At 41.0% G+C, this 18,979-nt stretch overlaps 2 protein-coding genes across 2 annotated transcripts; one reads left to right on the forward strand and one right to left on the reverse strand.

Moving 5' to 3' along the window:
• Positions 1 to 9,295: 9,295 nt before the first annotated feature.
• On the forward strand, positions 9,296 to 15,082 carry ebna1bp2 (EBNA1 binding protein 2). Its single transcript, XM_033965027.2, has 9 exons — positions 9,296 to 9,516; positions 10,714 to 10,797; positions 10,905 to 11,077; positions 11,520 to 11,643; positions 11,834 to 11,923; positions 12,033 to 12,108; positions 12,196 to 12,286; positions 12,355 to 12,526; positions 13,748 to 15,082. The coding sequence occupies exons 1-9, from the start codon at positions 9,406 to 9,408 to the stop codon at positions 13,793 to 13,795; spliced, it is 969 nt and encodes a 322-aa protein (XP_033820918.1). The 5' UTR covers positions 9,296 to 9,405; the 3' UTR covers positions 13,796 to 15,082.
• A 23-nt stretch (positions 15,083 to 15,105) lies between these two features.
• Positions 15,106 to 17,082, reverse strand: cfap144 (cilia and flagella associated protein 144). Its single transcript, XM_033965712.1, has 4 exons — positions 16,956 to 17,082; positions 16,434 to 16,493; positions 15,278 to 15,381; positions 15,106 to 15,204 (listed from the first exon to the last, which is right to left on the reverse strand). Exons 1-4 carry the CDS (start codon positions 17,080 to 17,082, stop codon positions 15,106 to 15,108), a joined length of 390 nt encoding a protein of 129 aa, XP_033821603.1.
• Positions 17,083 to 18,979: the final 1,897 nt, after the last annotated feature.

Consider the following 18,979-nt stretch of genomic DNA (forward strand, 5'->3'; position numbering starts at 1 on the left):
GGTCTATAGTGGATTTATTTTCATTCACACTTTGCACATTGATCCTCACAGCTGCTCATAACCATAAGACAAACTTTTGGATATTCTTTTTGTTCTTAGAGGTGTGTTACTTTGCCTGGAATGAAAAAAAAATCCATTGAAAAACACATATTCTTACTGTGGGCCTTTTTTTCCTCCATCTGTTTAAAGACACACTATGCAACATTCTAAGTTACACAGTGGACTTTAAAGGGCACGTGTTACACTAGTCTCTGATCTTTGTTCTAATGGTGTTTCCTAATCACAAACAGACCTGGAGTTGTGTTTTGTTTCATTCACACATGTTTAACACACAAACCCTGAATATTTAGGCTGAGTTCTTCTCTCAAACTGAAAACACTCTCTCTCTGTTCCACCTTGTGATGTCATCATGTGGTAAAACAGGAAGTGCTCCACTGTGTTTTTAAACTCCACACACTTTCACTAGAATCATCTGGATGATTTCAGCCCTGGAATTGCCAGTCTCTACTGAACTAAAGGTAAAAGGAGCTGTTAACTTGAAAACTACCACTTCATGACATCACAAGGTGGAACAGAGCATTTTGAGCTTTGGAGATGTAGACAGACTAATAATAAAGTGTTACTCAAACATGAAACAAGAGTTTGAGCATAAATAGTCTGTCAATATCATTAAAATAAGTTTGTTTGATTTGGTTTTGATTCAAGGCTCCGCTCAGGCTTTAAAATGAATGGAATAATGACACTGTTAAATATGCAAAATAAAACTATTCACACAGAGCAGAGCACACAGGGAGGAGCGCACAGGGAGGAGCGCACAGGGTGGAGCGCACAGGGAGGAGCACACAGGGAGGAGCACACAGGGAGGAGCACACAGGGAGGAGCACACAGAGAGGAACACACAGGGTGGAGCACACAGGGAGGAGCACACAGGGAGGAGCACACAGGGAGGAGCACACAGGGAGGAGCACACAGAGAGGAGCACACAGGGTGGAGCACACAGGAAGGAGCACACAGGGTGGAGCACACAGGGTGGAGCACACAGGGAGGAGCACACAGGATGGAGCACACAGGGAGGAGCACACAGGGAGGAGCACACAGGGAGGAGCACACAGGGAGGAGCCACAGGGAGGAGTACTCAGGGAGGAGCACACAGAGAGGAGCACACAGAGAGGAGCACACAGGGAGGAGCACACAGAGAGGAGCACACAGGGTGGAGCACACAGAGAGGAGCACACAGGGTGGAGCACACAGGGAGGAGCACACAGGGAGGAGCACACAGGGTGGAGCACACAGGGAGGAGCACACAGGGAGGAGCACACAGAGAGGAGCACACAGGGTGGAGCACACAGGGAGGAGCACACAGGGAGGAGCACACAGCAGCAGCAGGCTGAAGCAGGCTGGAGCAGAGTGAAGCTGTTGTGATGCATGATGGGAAAGAGAAAGCCCATTTGCTCCGGCGTAATCAGAAAAGATACGAGGAAGCGAGATAGATGAGGCCACAATGAGTCCATGGAAGAGGTAATTATTTTGGAGCAGCACAGAACAGACAAAGGCGAATGAATATGGAGCCCAAAGACACACACTTAAAGTCACAGTGTGGAACTTTCTGGAGGGGGAAGTCAACAGCATGATGCCATAGAAATAGAAAGTTAAAGCCATACATTATTTATGAAGAGAGATAAGTTTTATAATGTGGAATATTATAACTAAAGGAACAATATTTCTATAGAAACAAGCAGGAGGAGGCCGTGCTCCTGCATCCTTAATGACAAAACTTAAAAAAAAACCATGACTTTAATGTTAGTCAATTTTTGGCAAAACAAAGTTACATACTAGAGCTTTAAAGTATTCTCATTTTGAAGATTTAGTAACTTTAAAATGATTAACTTAATTAAATACAGTTGTGTTTTGATTCATTTGCAAAAATACTTTTCTGCTCCTGCCCCTCCTGAAGCTTAAAGAGCGGGTATTTTACATACTTAGATCACCATGTTTCCTTTTATTGTTTTGAAAATGCTTTATCTGCCCAAAAACAATGTATCAACATGTTGAGGGGGAGGAGCCAGGTGAGAGGGAGGGGTCAGGTGAGGGAGGGGGCCTCAGTCTGTGGCCTCAGGTCTGGACTTCAGAACATGAGGAGATCCGGGCTCCTTTTGAGACGTTTCTCTCAAACTTTGGAATAAACTGTTGCTCAGCTTCTGTTCTCTAGACAGTGTCTGCTTCTACAAAAACAGCTGAAATGTTTCTGAGTCGTGCTCCAGCCCCGTGTGCTCTGGGGCAGTGTGTTATCATTAATCTGTGTGTGCTGTGCCTTTGTGAAGCACTTTGTGACCTGTGTGACCTAGACAAATTCAACTTTACTTACTTTACTTTATATGCACCCTAAACACACACACACACACACACCCCCACCCCCGCACACACACCCCTACACACACACACACACACACACACATTATCTCTGTGTGTGTTTAGGGTGTGGGTGCTACACATCTAAAACTTAACTAAATTTAACTGTGTTTCCAACTAAAATGGATTTGTATGTTTAGAAAAAAAATGATGTTGATGATGCCGAAGATGATGATGATTATATTTTATTACAGTTTTGCTGATGAACATAATTATGGACCTTTGCACAGACCTCACCTCAATGAACATGAGTTTAGAAATAAACATGTATAAATGTGTTACATCTATGCTCTGTACAAAATTCACTCATAAACAGGCACATGTATATTATCATTTAGTGGTATTGGATGTAACAGTGAAACAGCTGTTGAAGGTAAAGCCTCGTCCTGCCTGCACCGACGCTGTCAATCAAACCTGTTACTAACGCTGGTGGGAGTGACCTCGGAGAAAGAAGGCGCCTGATTTGTCTGTTATTATTGTTCATATCTTTATTTACAGACACAAAAGCGAAATAAAATGCATCGGGTTAATGCAAACATTTTAAGATCAAAATGACTTCATATTTGGAACGCGGCGACTAGCATGTGAGCTATGTCCATTTACACATGCAGGCTGTGGTTGAGGAGGATAAAACGCAGTAGCTCCTTTCAAACCCTCTTTAGACGGAGTAAACAAGGATTGATTCGTATAAGTAGCAGTGATGTAGAGGGAGAGTCAGCCGATCAGCAGGCCCGGTCTGGACAGATGGACTAACCGAGTGTCTGGCAGGAAGTAACAGGCCGAATGCTGCGCTGTGATTGGCTGTAATTATGATCTACCGCGTGGCCTATCTAAGAAACGCTGACTGGAGCTGGACGATGTGTGAGGATGGAGCCAGGCGTTTCAGGAGGACAGAACAAGATCAGGTATCGACCGGAGACTTAGACGGAGGTGAAATGGAAACTCCTCAAGTCTCATGACCTCTAGATAAAGAGACGCAGGTAAAAGCCAAAGTTTATAATGAGATATTGAACTGAAAACAATGTGGTACAAGGTTAGACTACTCATTTCACTAAAACACACTTAACATCATCATTTAAGATTTAGCTAAAAAAAAAAAAATTACAAGTTTTTCCCCAGTTTGGTCATTTTTTTAGGTTTAAATTTTTACTTCCTGGTTGGGAATCATGACATCACACTAGGGAATTTTCATAAGTGTTACCTAGCAACCATTCTGCACACTGGGCCATAGATCCTCTAATGTACAGAGATTTTGATAAATAAAAATATAAGAAAACACCTTTATTTTGTAATGTAATATAATGTAAGTGTAATGTAACTTAGAGACTCATCAAAACCTGTCAGAGGCACTTTAAAGCTGCATTATGTAACTTTTCCAATATAGGGACCTCCATCTGCTTGTCTCCTGCTGATGCTATTGCCCTGCCTGAAATGTTCCACACTATGGCATTAAACTTATCTATCTTTGCATTCATTCAATTGCAGGTGTTTTAATGCTGGAAATACGCGCATTCTTACTGTGACTGGGGTCTCCTCTCCACAGATCTGACCCGTAACTTGGATAGATTGCACCCTTCTTTGGTCCATGATGATGGTGAGTGGCTTTGAAGCTTTAGAGCGTCCATCTGTGAGTTTACTTGTTTTTTTCACCAGTAGAAACCTGTCCCCCCCTCCCCTCACCATGTTGGAGGTGTTCTACATGTATCTCTATGGTGAAATGCTCAGCAGTTACCATAGTGACACAATGCACACATTAGGAAACACTGTCCAAAAAGATGAAAGATGAAAAATACAAAATGGATTAGTTTGATTTTCAACAAAAAGGTGAGAGTGACTAACTGAAGAACTGTAGGCTAATGCTAATGCTAATGCTAGCTAGCTTGTGACTATAATGTTATTTGAGAGAGATTTGTTTAACAGCACAAATCAGCTCACCTGTTGTAGTTCGGCTAAGTCAGCTCTTTCTGGTCAGATTGTGTTAAAACAAAACTCAGATTAAAGGCTAACCGAGCTTCAGACAGAGCAGTCCCTACAGTTAGCTTCACACTCGCAGGGAATGCTGATGGCAGCTGCAAAGTATCAATTCTTACATGATTTGTTTCCATAAATCTTTCAGCAACATAAGATGATTTAAAAAGATGAAAAAATTGATTCATGTGCAGTGTCCACATTCAAATAAACAAATAAAGTAAAACAGTGGATTGCTAAAACACAACATAATGTAATATGTCGTAATAAGGATCGATGTGGTTGAAAATGTTTTTACAGTGATGGACGTTTAGGAGAGAACTCACGGGATCTATGGAAATAAACAAATAAACAAAATACAATATAACAAAACGTGGAGCTTGGGCTGAATCCTGGTCTCCATCGGCACATCAGCAGACGGATCCATTTGTTTGACCTCGAACACAAAAAGAAACCAGCAATCTTTAAACCTGCAATGATCACAAACTCTCCCTCTCCTCTCTCCCTCCCTCTTTCCCTCTCCTGTCTATCCCTGTCTCCCTCCTTACCTCCCTCCCTCCTCTCCTCCCTCATCTCTCCCTCTCCTCTCTATCCCTCTTCCTCCCTCTTTCTCTCTCTCCTCCCTCCCCCTCTCCCTCCTCCTTTCCCCTCTCCCTCTCTCTCCTCTCTTCTCTCTATCCCCCATCACCCCTCACTCTCTCCCTCTTCCCTCTCTCCCACCCCCTCTCTCCCTCCTCTTCCTCTTTACCCCTCTCTCCCTTACCTCTCTATCCTGCCTCTCCTCCCTCACTATCTCCCGCGTCTCTCTATCCCTCCTCTTTCCTCCCTCCCTCCTCCTCTCCTACGTCCTCCCTCCCTCCCTCCCTCCTCTGCTCTCTGTCCCTCCTCTCTCCCTCTGCTCTCTATCCCTCCTCCTCCCTCTCCTCCTCCTCCCTCTCTCTCAATAACACACACTCACCTCTTTAAAGCTGCAGTGATCACAAACAGGTTCTTAAAGTTGAAGGTGTCATTTTCACTTTCACCACCAGGTGTCTCTAAACACTTCTTTACATTTGTGGTCCAGATGTGCAGGGGCTGTCGTCCAGGGGCTGCCGAACTCTTCAGGCCGGGACCCCCAATATGACCATCTGAACGACTCGGGACCCCCCTCTGTAATTTTCCTGGGATCCAGAACACGTTTCTTCAATCACAGGTGAATCTCTCTGTTTTCAAATGGGTGTGATTGACAGATGGATTAGCCAATCAGGGACAAGCATGGTCCGTCTGTATTGAAAATAATAATCAGGCAACACTGAGGTATGAAACTGATGCAAATTATATTTTCAAAACATTAAAAAAAGTTGAATTAAATATATTTGATTAAGATTATTGTAAAGAATCTCCAGGTTTCAGTTGGACGGGTCAGACCTGCTCCTGTCACATCTGGGTCTTCAGGTTCACTCAAAATCTGTTAAAGAAAAAGTGATATATTAAAGGTCTTGTATTACACAAAACTGACTCTTGTGAGGTTTAAGTCATGTTCCAATGCTGTTCCCTCCTCAAAAACAGACCTGGAGTTGTGTTTTGTTTCACTCACACATGTTTGGGGTAAAAAACTGAATATAAAGTGTTGAGAGTTGAACTAGAGGATTTTTCATGCGAGTCGGGGTCAGTGCCTTGGTGAAGGTCTTTACTTTGAATCACTGTGATAAATCCAGACGACACTGACAATGTTAAAACGTCTCATGTTTGCCTCTCTAACTTCATCCTTTCTCCATCCTCCCTCCTCTCTCCCTCTTCCCCTCGTTGCTCCCTCCTTTCTCTCTTTCTCCCCTCTTCCCTCCTCTTTTCTCCTCTCTCTCCTTCCTCTCCTCCTTTCTCTTCTCTTCCCTCTCCTCTCCTCCTCTCTCTCCTCTTCTCTCCTCTCACTCCTTCCTCTCCTCTTCCCCCCCCCTCTCTCCCTCCTTTCTCTCCCTCATCTCCTCCCTCTCTCCTCTCCTCTTTCTAATCAGATCTATGTTTCCATTCTGTGTCTATAATGTGGTGATGACACAGGGGGCGCCGTTGTTCTCATTGCTTTGCCTGACATGTTTCACAGTTTGGCATTAAACTTCTCCATGGAGACCAGCAGGTAATGCCAGAAACTTACAGGTCAGATCTGTGGAGGAGTGACCTTGCTCATTTAGTAAAAATAATGTTTTTTGATGTACTTTTGTTTTTAGCAATAACAACCAATGTGATGAAATGCAACACAGATAAGATCAAAGCCGTACTGTGGAACATTCCAGACAAAATAACATCTCCATGGAGACACGTAGGTGGCACATCACACCAGAAAAATGACACAGTGTATCTTTAAACTCTGTATATTTCTGTTTTCTTCTGTGTTGCCATTTTCATTCAGAATCTGCTTCAGTCTTTCCTCACACAAGAAACACTGCCTCCCCTCTCTCTCCCTCCTCCCCCCTCTCCTCTATTCCCTCTCCCTCCCTCTCTCCCTCTCTCTCCACCCTCAGACAAAATGATATCTCCGAGACTACAAGCAAGTTACACAGTGTATTTTTAAAATCCCAAGCAGTCTCTGCAGATACACACTGAGGACAGATTATTCAAACTTTTCTTTTCTTCTGTGTTGCCATGTTTCATTCAGAATCTGCTTCAGTCGTTTCTCACATGAGACAAACTCAGGAGGAGAAAGCGCGCACATGTTGGTGACTCTGTGTGTTTGTGCTGTGTTTTTGTGTTGTGTTTTTGTGTTGTGTTTTGTACTGTGTTTTCTGCTGTGTGTTTGTGCTGTGTGCTTTTGCTGTGTGTTTGTGCTGTGTGTTTGTGCTGTGTGTTTGTGCTGTGTGTTTGTGCTGTGTGTTTGTGCTGTGTTTTTGTGTTGTGTTTTGTGCTGTGTTTTCTGCTGTGTGTTTGTGCTGTGTGTTTGTGCTGTGTGTTTGTGCTGTGTGTTTGTGCTGTGTGTTTGTACTGTGTTTTTGTGTTGTGTTTTGTGCTGTGTTGGCGTTGGGATGGTGAGGGACATTGTGTTGCCAGTCTGCAGTTTTGCCATAGACTCAGAGCAAAGGCTCATGGGACAAAAATGAAGGAAGTGCTGATGCCTGAAGAGTCGGAGCAGAAACAGCTGGATTTAATGAGTCCACGTTCAAACTGTCCCCGGCCTCCAGAGGGCGCTACTACAGTCGATGTTATATAAGTGAATATGGTACATTACAAAAAGCTGGACTTAAATCAGACCTACAGAGCTTGTGTCTCTTTAGTTCTCATCTCTGACCCCTGTGGATCATTATGTTATAATTTACACATTTTAAATCACAATATTCGACTTCATGAAAGAAACAAATCCGCTGACTGACGTTGCCATAAACGTCATCACAACAAAGTGCCGCATGCTGTTGGCGCCCCCTATGGACAGCTGCACATCACACTAGAGCAGCACATTTTTGCACATTTGTACCAAAATGACTACGCGCCGCCGCCGAATCCAACGAGTATCACCGATTAAGAAAATGAAACTGGAGAAGGAAGTGTGTATGTCACAGTGTCACAGTGGTTGTGTACATCGTGGGAAAGTGCTGATGTTTTTGCTGACAGAGGCAGAGTAACTCACATTAGTGTTTTTCAAAGAATAAAAGTCCAAAACTAAAATGATATACTGAAAATAAAAAGATGGGTGGGACATTTTGATACTGTGCTTGTGTTTTTAAATACTTGTTCATTAAAAACTATGAAAAACAGACAGATTCACATGAATACACAACTTCACCCACCAAAATATTTCTGTTCGTCATCCCAATCAATAAAGTCAATCAGACCCATGTTGTTTATTACATGTTGCCATGGTGATGAGCCAATCTGCCAAAGTTATCTTAATGGGATTTTAGTCCAGTTGTCATCAATATGTGGATGACAACTGGACTAAAATCAAAATTCAAGATATGGAGCCATTTACTGCACATATTAATGCTGTGGATCCAAACATCAAGTTTACACGGGAAGAAGCCAAGGAGAACAAACTGATCTTCTTAGATTGTGCAGTAACTATAGGAGAGGACCGGCGACTCCAGGTAGAAGTCTTCAGGAAGCCCCCATACACTGACCAATACCTGCTGTTTGAGTCACACCATCCACTGCAGCACAAACTTTGAGTTATTCTCACACTACAACACAGAGCTCAAGTGGTGTCCACAAACACAGAGGGAAAAGTGAAGGAGGAGCAACATGTGGTGAAAGCCCTCTCAGCTTGTGGATATCTAAAATGGGCCTTCAATAGATCTAAGAGAGCTAAAAAAAAAAAAAAAGAAGCAGGACAACAGGGGATCTGAACCTAGAAGGAAAGGTGTGGTTGTGTCTGAAAAACTTCAGAGAAATTTCAGACAATATGAGATTCCTGTCTTTTTCAAACCCACTAACACTTTAAGACAAAAACTGGTTCACCCAAAGGACAAAGCCCTGAGCCATAAACAAAGTAATGTAGTCTACTCCATTCAATGTAATGAAGAGTGCAGTGAGCGTTACACTGGATAAACTAAACAGCTACTAAGAGAATGTACCAACACCAGTGTGAGAGATCCTCTGGACCCCAGTCTGCTGTACATCTCCATCTCAAAGACACTAACCACTCCTTTGAAAATAGTGATGTACAGATCTTAGCCAGAGAAAAGAAATGGCTTGAGAGAGGACTTAAAGAAGTTATTTTTATTAGGAAAGAAAATCCTTCCTTCAACAGGAATGGGGTCCTGAGACATAATCTCTCCCCCACCTATAACTCCATCCTCAGACCCAGAACAATAACAATAGCAGGTTTTTCTGCATTCCTATGTAATATTTTGTCTGTTCTGACTATAAATTGTGGAACTACTATGCCACAAATGTTTGTAAACCTTTATTATTATTAATAAAAAAAAAAAAAAAAAAAAAAGTGTACTTCCGCCCAGACCGGAAGTTGTAAGTAGCAGCTTCCTGCCCACGTGACCCTCCCTGTACATGTGCCGCATGCGGGGCTGAAGCGGTGTGTTTATATTTCACATTTCAGAACAGATCCTTATGATTATTAAGAGTGACATGATGAAGACGACAGAAGAGCACGAGGAGGTCGACCTGGAGGAAGAGGAGGAGGAAGAGGAGGAAGAGGGGAGTGAAATGTCGGACGGAGAGGTTAGTTTTGTTTAGCATGCTAGCACCGAGGCTATGTGGAAAACCATGGGAAAATATAACATGATCAAGGTGAAATGATACTACAGATAAAATAAAATGTTCACCGTCAAATGTGATCAAAATGAGCGTTTATCTGAAGTCTTCACTCTGCCACTGCATCCAACAGATCAGTGTGTGGATCCAAAACAACTTTGTCCAGATAAACTCAGACAAGACTCAAGTCATTATCTTTGGCCCACAGAAACCGAGAGAAAGTGTCACCATTCACCTCCAGTCTCTAAATCCTTCAAATCAAGCTAGAAATCTATGGGTAATGGTGGACTCAGACTTCCACATCAAATTAATAACATTTGTAACTTTTTACCATCTAAAAAAAAACATTGCAAAAATCAAACGTATACAGTCAAAACCAGACATGGAGAGACTTATCCATGCATTTGAGTCCAGTAGGTTAGACTACAGTAGATGCCTGCTCACTGGCCTCTCCAAACGAGCCTTAAGAAGTTGCAGTACATCCAGAACACTACTGCTCGGGTCCTGACTAGAATCGGGTTCCTGCAGCTCTGCTTGTGGACAAGTCTCTCCATGGACCAGCCCCAAAGAACATCTCCCACATGTAAGAGCCACATGAACCATCTCAGACTCTGAGGACTTTAGGGACCCGCCTCCTATTGTAGACCTGGGTCCTTGGTTTAAACTTGATGTAGTCCTGGTATAGACCTGGTTTAGTTGCGGTTCAGTTCCGGTTCAGTCCCAGTTTAGTGCTGACCTCCTGCTGGTCCGAGAGTCAGGACTAAACATGTTGAATCAGTGTTTGAGTTTTGTGCAGTTAAAACCGGGAACAGTCTTCCTGAAGATGCGAGACAGGCCTCTACTTTAACAATGTTTAGGCTCCAAACGGTTCTGTTTAGCTGTGCATATGACTGAAAGGGTTTTATTCTGCACTTTGCTCCTTTAGTGTTAATTTTATGATGATTATGTGTGATTATTTATGTTTTCATTTGTTGTATTGTTATTTTAATGTTATTCTATAAAGCTCTTTGAATTACCTTGGGTACAAATTGTGCTGTACAACTTGCCTTGCCTTGAAGTCTGATGTTGTCATCATCATCATCATTCAGGTTGTGAGCCATGTTGATGGCATCAGTGAGTATACGGTTATAAACACATTGTACTCTATCCATTTGTGTTTTTCAGCTCCAGGAAGCTTTTGCCAAGGGTCTGCTTAAACCTGGCATGAATGTAATGGCCAATAAACCTAAAACGTTTGCAAACAATGTGGTAAGTTACACTCGTTCTTATTTACTATGCCAGTTCTACCAAATGCAGTGAAGCTTAACGATCACGGCTCTGTGTCTGTGTCCTTTGTGACTGGACTCTGTGAACAGGACGGTCTGAAGCGTTGCCTCGCAGACTTCCGTAAAGACCTGCCCTGGGTGGAACGGTTAGACCTCACAAACTTACCTGCTGAAGATGTTCTGGCCAAAGCTGAAGGGAGAGAGACAAAAACCACAAACGGAGAGATTAATGCAGATGACGACTTTGAAAGGGAGATGTTTTTGTAAGTATCACTTCAGTGAATCAAATGTGGCCAGTGCAAATGTCATTCAAAGTCAAAACATGCTCCAAGTAAAAAAATATTGATTTGATTATCTCCAAGGCAAACATTTGAGCAGTTTAGTGGTGTTCCGGTTGTATTTTATTTTGTGGATGTTGTGGAAAGGTCTAAATATGCATTTTTGCATCAATAAAACAGTATGTAAATGTGTATGTAAGTACAGCTATATCAGAATCAGAAAAGTTTTATTGTCATGGTGTGAACTAAATTTCCAAGCTAGGAATGTGATTCAACATGCTAACAGGGCACAAACGTAATGCATTTATATTACTTTTATTGAGCAAAATCAGTAATGAAATTACATTTTTTTTTATATACTCTTTACTCAGTTATCGTCAACTTTACAGTTTATTATAAAAAAATGTCTTATATTTTCTTTACTCAGTTATCGTCAGGCTCAAGCCACAGTTTTACAGGCGCTGCCTCTTCTAAACAAACATGGCATCGCCACAAAGAGGCCCGACGACTATTTCGCAGAGATGGCAAAGTCTGACCAACAGATGCAGAAGGTGAGTGCTATTTTCTGTTGCTTCTTCTGTTTCTTGTTGTTTTATACTGTTCTTCTTTGTTGTCTTCTTTTTCTGTGTCTTTTTTGCTTCTTCCTCTGTGTTGATTTCTTCTGTGTCTTCTTTTCCTTCTTCTCCTGTGTTTTTATTACTTTATCACATATTTCATTAAATCACTTGTTTGTTTTTACAGATTCGGAAAAAGCTCATTGCCAAACAGAGCATAATCGAACGGTCAGAAAAGGCGAAGCAGCTCCGTGAGCAACGGAAGTTTGGCAAAAAGGTCAGAAAACATATAGTTGATTAGTGAAATTAATTAATTTCAAATTACACTTGTTTCTTTTCAAGCACAATATGACCCACAGTATTAAATAAATATGTGTGTGTCATAGGTTCAAATAGAAGTGATGCAGAAAAGACAGAAGGAGAAGAAGGCCATGATGACAGCTGTGAAGAAATATCAGAAAGGTTAAACATAATAATAATAATAATAATAAATTGTTAAGTTTCAAGGGAATTGTATGGGATTAACTTTTTTTTTTAAATTTATTTTAGGAATGACAGACAAATTGGAATTTTTGGAAGGAGACCAGAAATCAGGAAAAGAATCTTCTCAAGGCTCAAAGAAAGCAATGAACAAAAAGGGGTAAGAAAGAGTGAACATGGTTTGCATTTTAGATTTTCATTATTAACATTCTTATAACGACCACCCAGGCCCAACGCGAAGAGGAAATTCAAAGACCAGAAGTTTGGTTTTGGGGGAAAAAAGAGCGGAACGAAGTGGAACACGAAAGAGAGCTACAACGACATGTCCAGTTTCCGAGCTAAAGTGGCACACGGGAAAGGTCCCAGAGGAGGGAAGAAAGGAAAAGGAGGCAAACAGAATGTGAGTATCCAACACAGACTGTGTAAAGAAGTGGACTGAGTGAATGTGACGTCACCCACAGCGTTCAGCTCCAGTCAAATGAAGCTCATCGAGGCCAGAGCAGTTATAGCCACTAATTTGAAGCAGAGTTCAGACCGCAAGTATCATAGCAACCAGCAAGAGCCAATCTGGAGCCTGCTTAGTAAACCTGTTTCAATGCTAGTGCTCCAACCTCGGGGGAAAACAGCCTCCTGATTTGTCTGTTATTAATGTTCATATCTTGATTAAACAGGCACAATAGTGAAATAAAAAACCCAGGATCATGTAGAGCGGGTTAATATGAAAATTTTAAGACCAAAATGACGAGTCTGACAGCAGCAGATACAGAGAGAGGGGACACAGTTTTTCAATAGAAAGTGAATTGGAGCCAGAGCCGATGGAGTCAGAAGTGCGCACATGATCACTTCCTATTTGGAACACGCCAGCTAGCGGGTTTGCTATGTCCATTTCTATATACAGTCTATGGCACATGTGTCAAACTCAAGGCCCGGGGGCCAAATGCAGCCCGCCACATCATTTTATGTGGCTCCCCAGAAGATAAATTAAAAGGACTGTCATTTTAAAATAAGTCTATACTGCTTTAATGTGTGCACTGATAATAAACTAATGAGATTTTCCGAGCAAGTGGAACTGAGAAATATTTGCAAATAATCAGGAATCAGGAAAATTGTTGGCATGGAAGAAAGGTGAAGGTGAATACAAGTTTGTGCTTAAAGGAGAAAAAACTGTATGTTTTTTGTGTTATGAGGCGAGGTCGGTACAATCTACGTCGACATTTTGACACCAAACACGGAGCTAAATATGCAAAAGTTAGTCTGCAAGAAAAACAACAAATTGTCCAATAATTAAAAGGCTGTAAATGGCCGTATTTGAAGCAAAGCTGAAGGTCTGTGAGCAGGTGTGTCCCGACCAGATACACACTTTTAAAAATGTCAGTTTATCACAGAAACTGCTATTTAATAAGTTAAAAAGTAATTACATTTATTTTACATGACATTCGGTTACATTTTGTGATATTCTGGCCCTTGATGGCGGCTATTTTACTGATGTGGCCCTCGGTGAAAATGAGTTTGACGCCCCTGGTCTATGGTATCAAAGAGTGAACATTTTTTAAATACTAGAAAAAGTCTTTGAAAATAATTTACTAATTTTGCATTTTTTAATATATATTTTTTCCTGTAGAAACGTCCTGGCAAATCTGTGCGAAGAAAAATGAAGAATCGATCATGAGAGCTGGTGCACACTGGGCTCTAGGCTAAACATGGACTTAAAGCAGGATTTTATACGTGTTTCGTTTATATGTGCTTTGAGGGTTGAAGTCGAGTGAGGACACTTAAATGTTTTTATATGGAACCCAAACTTGAGGAACCAGTGAACCAGGACGACCCCCAGAACTCGCCCAAGTGGAGCAAAGTATTTCAGACATGAGACGGAAATGAGTGCAAATGTCCACATCCATAATTTCTGTTTATTTTTCTGCAATATAAACGGTCAAGTAAACATTTTAAAAATCCAAAATCTTCACTAGTCAGTATAAATATACAGAGTGTCTATAAAGTCTCTTATTTATTATAAAGGCAGTTGATCAGATATCTTAATCAGACTTGTTCTGTTGTACTCAGTGGTTTCCAAAGTGTTTGACCTCATTTAATTCACCTCTATATGGGCTCCATTAGTGGCATGAAGCACATCAAGACTGGGCTTGGTTTCTTGCCGTGTTTGCTGTAGCAGAGCCTCATCAATGGTTCAGTCACATCTGTATCTTTTACTTTAGTTCAGTAATATCCCGTATGTTTGTTCCATACACAATATCTTTAACACAGCCTCACAGAACCCATGATACACACTGCGCCTTCTCTTTAGGAAGAGACATTTCTTAGAGGTTCATTCAAAAAGATGCCTCTTTAATCAACAGGGTGCCTGACATACAGAAATGCGACGTGATTAAAAACGTTTAACCACTGAGTACTATAGAACAAGTCTAATGAATGTATCTTATCAGCTGACTTTGTAATTCCATTTTAAAATTGTAAACAGACTCTATGGACACTGCGCTATGACTAGGGATGGGACTGTAATTATTGTCTATCATGATAAAAAGTGTCGAAAGAAATCGTTCAGGGGACATTTGATGGAATCGTGAGAATCACCAACAGAGAGAATCGTCGGTATCTCCAAAATGTGCAGAAAAAAATACTTCTATCTCGTCAAACAATTATCAAGATGTGAAATCGAGATGTGAGACGGACATGAGTACAAATGTCCACTTCCATATCCATTATTTCTTTTGCTGTAGTGTAAACAGTGAAGTACACGATGTAAAAATCCAAAATCTTCTGTAGTTAGTCTGCTATTAAAAGTACAAAGTGACTACCATTGGTTTTGCTTTGACTCAAGTTCCTGGTTCTTAATTCCGTTCAGTTTTTGTTGTCACTATTCCAATTTGCAAATACTTCTACAAACTTTGTTCTTTTGTCATGATGAACTATTGTAATAAAAAAAATACTGCAGGTTTTGAGTTCACGGCTGTATTTAAGTTATCACTGAGCCCCTTTTCGAAGAGCCAGCTCCTTGTGTTTGGTGACGTCTGTGCTCAGCCGGTTGAAGTTAAATCTGCGGTCACTGCGGTCTGCGATTGTCTGAAAACACAACAGAATTAGTGAAGAAACGGTTTGAAAAGGTCATGTGAAGGTCAAGGGTCCTCGATCTCACCAGAGGAGTCGATACCCAGCCGATCTCCTGGCTCTCCGTCTGCGGTGTGCTGTACTTCTTGGTGGGTTCCTCGCGAGCCTTATGGAACGCTCGGATGAAATCGGCTAGAACGTAAACGCAAGAAACTGAGACTGTGAAACTTGTGGTGTCTACAGGTCGACAGCGATAAGAAATAACCTCAGTGACCTCGCAACTTAAAAGGCAGATGGAGCCGCAGCAACACGAAGTAGCATCCAAATAAAAGGGCTTAGGAAGTGCAGGTTACATAGGACTAGATTTATGATTTTATTGTCATAGAAAACAACAAAATTATGTGTAGAGCATCAAACCCTGCAGAGTTTTGGTGTAAAGTGAAATACAAAAACATCAGCACAGCAATGACATCACATCCACTACCAGGCAAAAGTTTGGACACGCCCTCTCATTCAATTATTATTATTGATTTAGGAAACAGGGTGGCTGAGCGCTCCCTTAGAGAGAGTGTGAGGAGCTCAGAGTAGAGTCGCTGCTCGTCCACTTTGGCAGGGGCAGCTGATGATCGGGCGTCTGTTCCGGATGCCTCCTGGACGCCTCCCTGGAGATGTGTTCATGTCCCACCAGGAGGAGGTCCTGGGGAAGACCCAGGCTGTCTCTTGTCTGGGAACGTCCCACTGGAGGAGCTGGAGGAAGTGTCTGGGGTAAGGGAAGTTTGGGAGTGCCAGCTTAAGTTATGTTGACTAAATGTTGCCTCTTAATGCATTGTGTTAGCCTTGTCTTTTATCTTTAATTTTACTATTTTCTACTTTTTATAAACACACAGAAGACATGAAATATATGAAATAATATATACCAAATTATGTAGTAAAGAGAAAAGTAAATAAGTGCTAAGTATTTTTTATATGAATTTTATATTCAAATCCTGAAAGTGCTCACCTTTTGCTAGGTCTAAAAATATTTTGTAGAATTATTTATCGTAACTTAGCTTTCCTGCATATTTCCATCTTACTTCATATATTTCATGTCTTCTGTGTGGATATAACGTGGAAAGAAAAAAACAAACAAAACAAAAATACACGAGAGAGTTTGTCCAAACTTGCACCTGCTTGTGTATTTGCTGCTGTTCTTATTCTTAGTTCAGTCTTGGCTACAGCAAAGTCTCAGAATGAGCCGGACTCACCGTCCTCAGTGACAACCTCCGCAGGTTTCCTGGACATGGGTTTGTCCGGCAGCACGTGGACTGTGAAAATGAAAACGACACGAAAATGATGAAAAAGCTCTGATCAACTTAAGTAAAAGTACAAATACACGCAAATAGGAAGTACAGATACTGCTCTCTAATGTACTGAAATAAAAATAAAAAGTATCCACTGTAAAATGTACTTACTAAGTAAAGTACAGATACCTCAAAATTCTACTTAAGTACAGTACTTTAATACTTGTAGGGCCTATACTTCATTCCCTTCCACCACAGACACACTGGGACAGCAGCTCGTGCCGACACATCACCCACATCCAAAAAGTCTGGATTTAATTGTGAGAACTAAAAAAATATATTGTGTTTTCTATGTAAATCTCACATTTTATTATAATTAAAACGTCATATCATTATGGTTAAACTACAAACCACTAAAAATCACAAATTTCCATTTCTATTTTTTTATTTTTGCAGCAGGAGGCACGTTGTGTCTGTCGTACTCACGTTTGACCCGTGGGTTCAGACTGAACTCTGTGACCAGTCTGTGGTGTCTTCGCTCTTTCTTCACCGTCTCGATGTGGATGGCGTTCTGTTGGACCAGATCCTTTGTGTCCTGTTTCTGTTTCTCCATGTTTCAGTCCTGAGCTGCAATGAGTCTGCAGAGTCTCAATGGACTGTTGCCTAGCAACGGTAAACACGTGCTGCAGTAACAACATGTGACCACAGAGAGGCGCCACCTGACCAGATTTAACCAGAGAGGACACGAGGACCTGTGAAATGAGCCTTTATGAAGTGATAAAGTGTTAAAACATAGACTTCAAAAGCAAAAACAATCAGACCATTAACAATAAAAACATGGACAATAAAACAATAACAATAAAAAAATGGACAATAAATCATAAACAATAAAAAATATTAACACTAAAAACATGAACAATAAAAACAAAAAACAATATAAACATTAACAACAAAAACATGAACACTAAAAACATGGAACAGAGCCAAAAAATATATTTAAATAATATAATATTTAAATATAAGTGTAAATGGCTGACACATGCACATTGTCACGTGACGTTTGATTTGCTCTTTCAAATCTCTTCTAAATTAATCACATGAACCAAACAATGTTTTTTTTAGGCAGAATTAAAACCAAAAGTCTTTTTATTTCAGCAGCAGGTATTTTTTCACTTTAAATTATGTTTCAGTATTTTCATAACATAGTCTAAATACTTTTAATGAATGTTCTAGTGTAAAACAGAGTGAAGTGACATGTACATTTTATATTAAATTGTTTTTTTTAAATCCATATATCTTACTTCATATATTTGATGCCTTCTGTGTGTATCTAAAATGTAGAAAGTAGAAGAAAAAAAAAAAAATATATATATATATAAAAGAATAAATATATAAATTAATACTATTATTATTATTATTATTATTATTATTATTATTAGGCTGTGTATTTTTATTTAGTATCAGTTGTTTATTTCAAAACAGAGGCTGTTTGCTTTATATATTTTTATATGTATCAAATTTTTCACTTTGTTGCATTTTGGAACAATCTTTAAACCCCTTTATCAGTCAATCGATTGGTTAGTGATTTGTTTCTGGTTTCTATCTTTCATTCTGGGCGACAGTAGCTCAGTTGGTAGAGTATTGGTCCACTGGCTCACAGGTTGGAGGTGCGACTCCAGCTTCCACAGATGAATACTATTGTGGTGTCCTTGGGCAAGACACTTAACCCACCTTGCCCCCAGTGTCTGTGTTCACTAGTGTATGAATGTGTGCGTGAATGTGTGAGTGGTTCCTTCATGTAAAGTGCTTTGAGTGTCTTGAAGGTGGAAAAGCGTTGTATAAAAAAAATGTGACCATTTACCATCATCACCAACAAACAGGGGCCTCGTAATCCTCTGACTTCTCCTCCTTTGGCTCCTCCTCCTCTTGCACCTCCTCTGGCTCCTGAACACCACCAAAGTTACCTCCAACACTGCAGATGGGAGGGGTCCTGGAGGAGTGGAGCGTGGGTCAGAAAAACGACCCTTTGGTGCTGATGCGCATGAGGAACAGTGAGCAGTATACACTAGGGCGAAATGGGAGGGCATCTGGTGTCAAACTCCCCTGCTTCTGCCACTTCTGTCTCACTTAGTTAATATCAAATCCATTTCGAAGGTCCCTAGGCTGTGGAGAGATAGTTGGAGGGGCCGATTCACAAGTTTGCTCCCACTGTGCCAGCTACAAATGCACCAAACGCTGATGGGATGTGACAAGCGAGCCTGCCCTCCTTATCTCACAACTATCAAAGGTGTTAAAGCCGTTCAGATGCTAAACGGCTAAATGCTAATCCCGAAGAGGAAGTGAGCGTTTTGTTTGTGCTAATTTGACACAGGAGGTACGAACAGGACTGGAGGAGGGATAGAGATGTGATACCAGTCTAATTGTTCTGTCACTTCATCAGGAGAGGTCCCAGCAGAGCAGAACACGCTTGTTTCAAAGTGTTTTAGTGTTTGATCAGAGTCAAAACTAAA

This window comes from Periophthalmus magnuspinnatus, chromosome 4 (assembly GCF_009829125.3).
Source record: "Periophthalmus magnuspinnatus isolate fPerMag1 chromosome 4, fPerMag1.2.pri, whole genome shotgun sequence".
NCBI lineage: Eukaryota > Metazoa > Chordata > Actinopteri > Gobiiformes > Gobiidae > Periophthalmus > Periophthalmus magnuspinnatus.

Excerpts from the sequence above, each read along its gene's own strand:
- cfap144 (XM_033965712.1), bottom strand. The coding sequence starts at position 17,082 with ATGGAGAAACAGAAACAGGACACAAAGGATCTGGTCCAACAGAACGCC. Across the intron at positions 15,382-16,433 it reads GGAGGTTGTCACTGAGGACG|CCGATTTCATCCGAGCGTTC; the intron begins GTGAGTCCGGCT and ends TTTACGTTCTAG. Across the intron at positions 15,205-15,277 it reads GCTGGGTATCGACTCCTCTG|ACAATCGCAGACCGCAGTGA; the intron begins GTGAGATCGAGG and ends TTGTGTTTTCAG.
- ebna1bp2 (XM_033965027.2), top strand. The coding sequence starts at position 9,406 with ATGATTATTAAGAGTGACATGATGAAGACGACAGAAGAGCACGAGGAG. Across the intron at positions 11,644-11,833 it reads CTGACCAACAGATGCAGAAG|ATTCGGAAAAAGCTCATTGC; the intron begins GTGAGTGCTATT and ends TTGTTTTTACAG. Across the intron at positions 11,924-12,032 it reads AACGGAAGTTTGGCAAAAAG|GTTCAAATAGAAGTGATGCA; the intron begins GTCAGAAAACAT and ends TGTGTGTCATAG.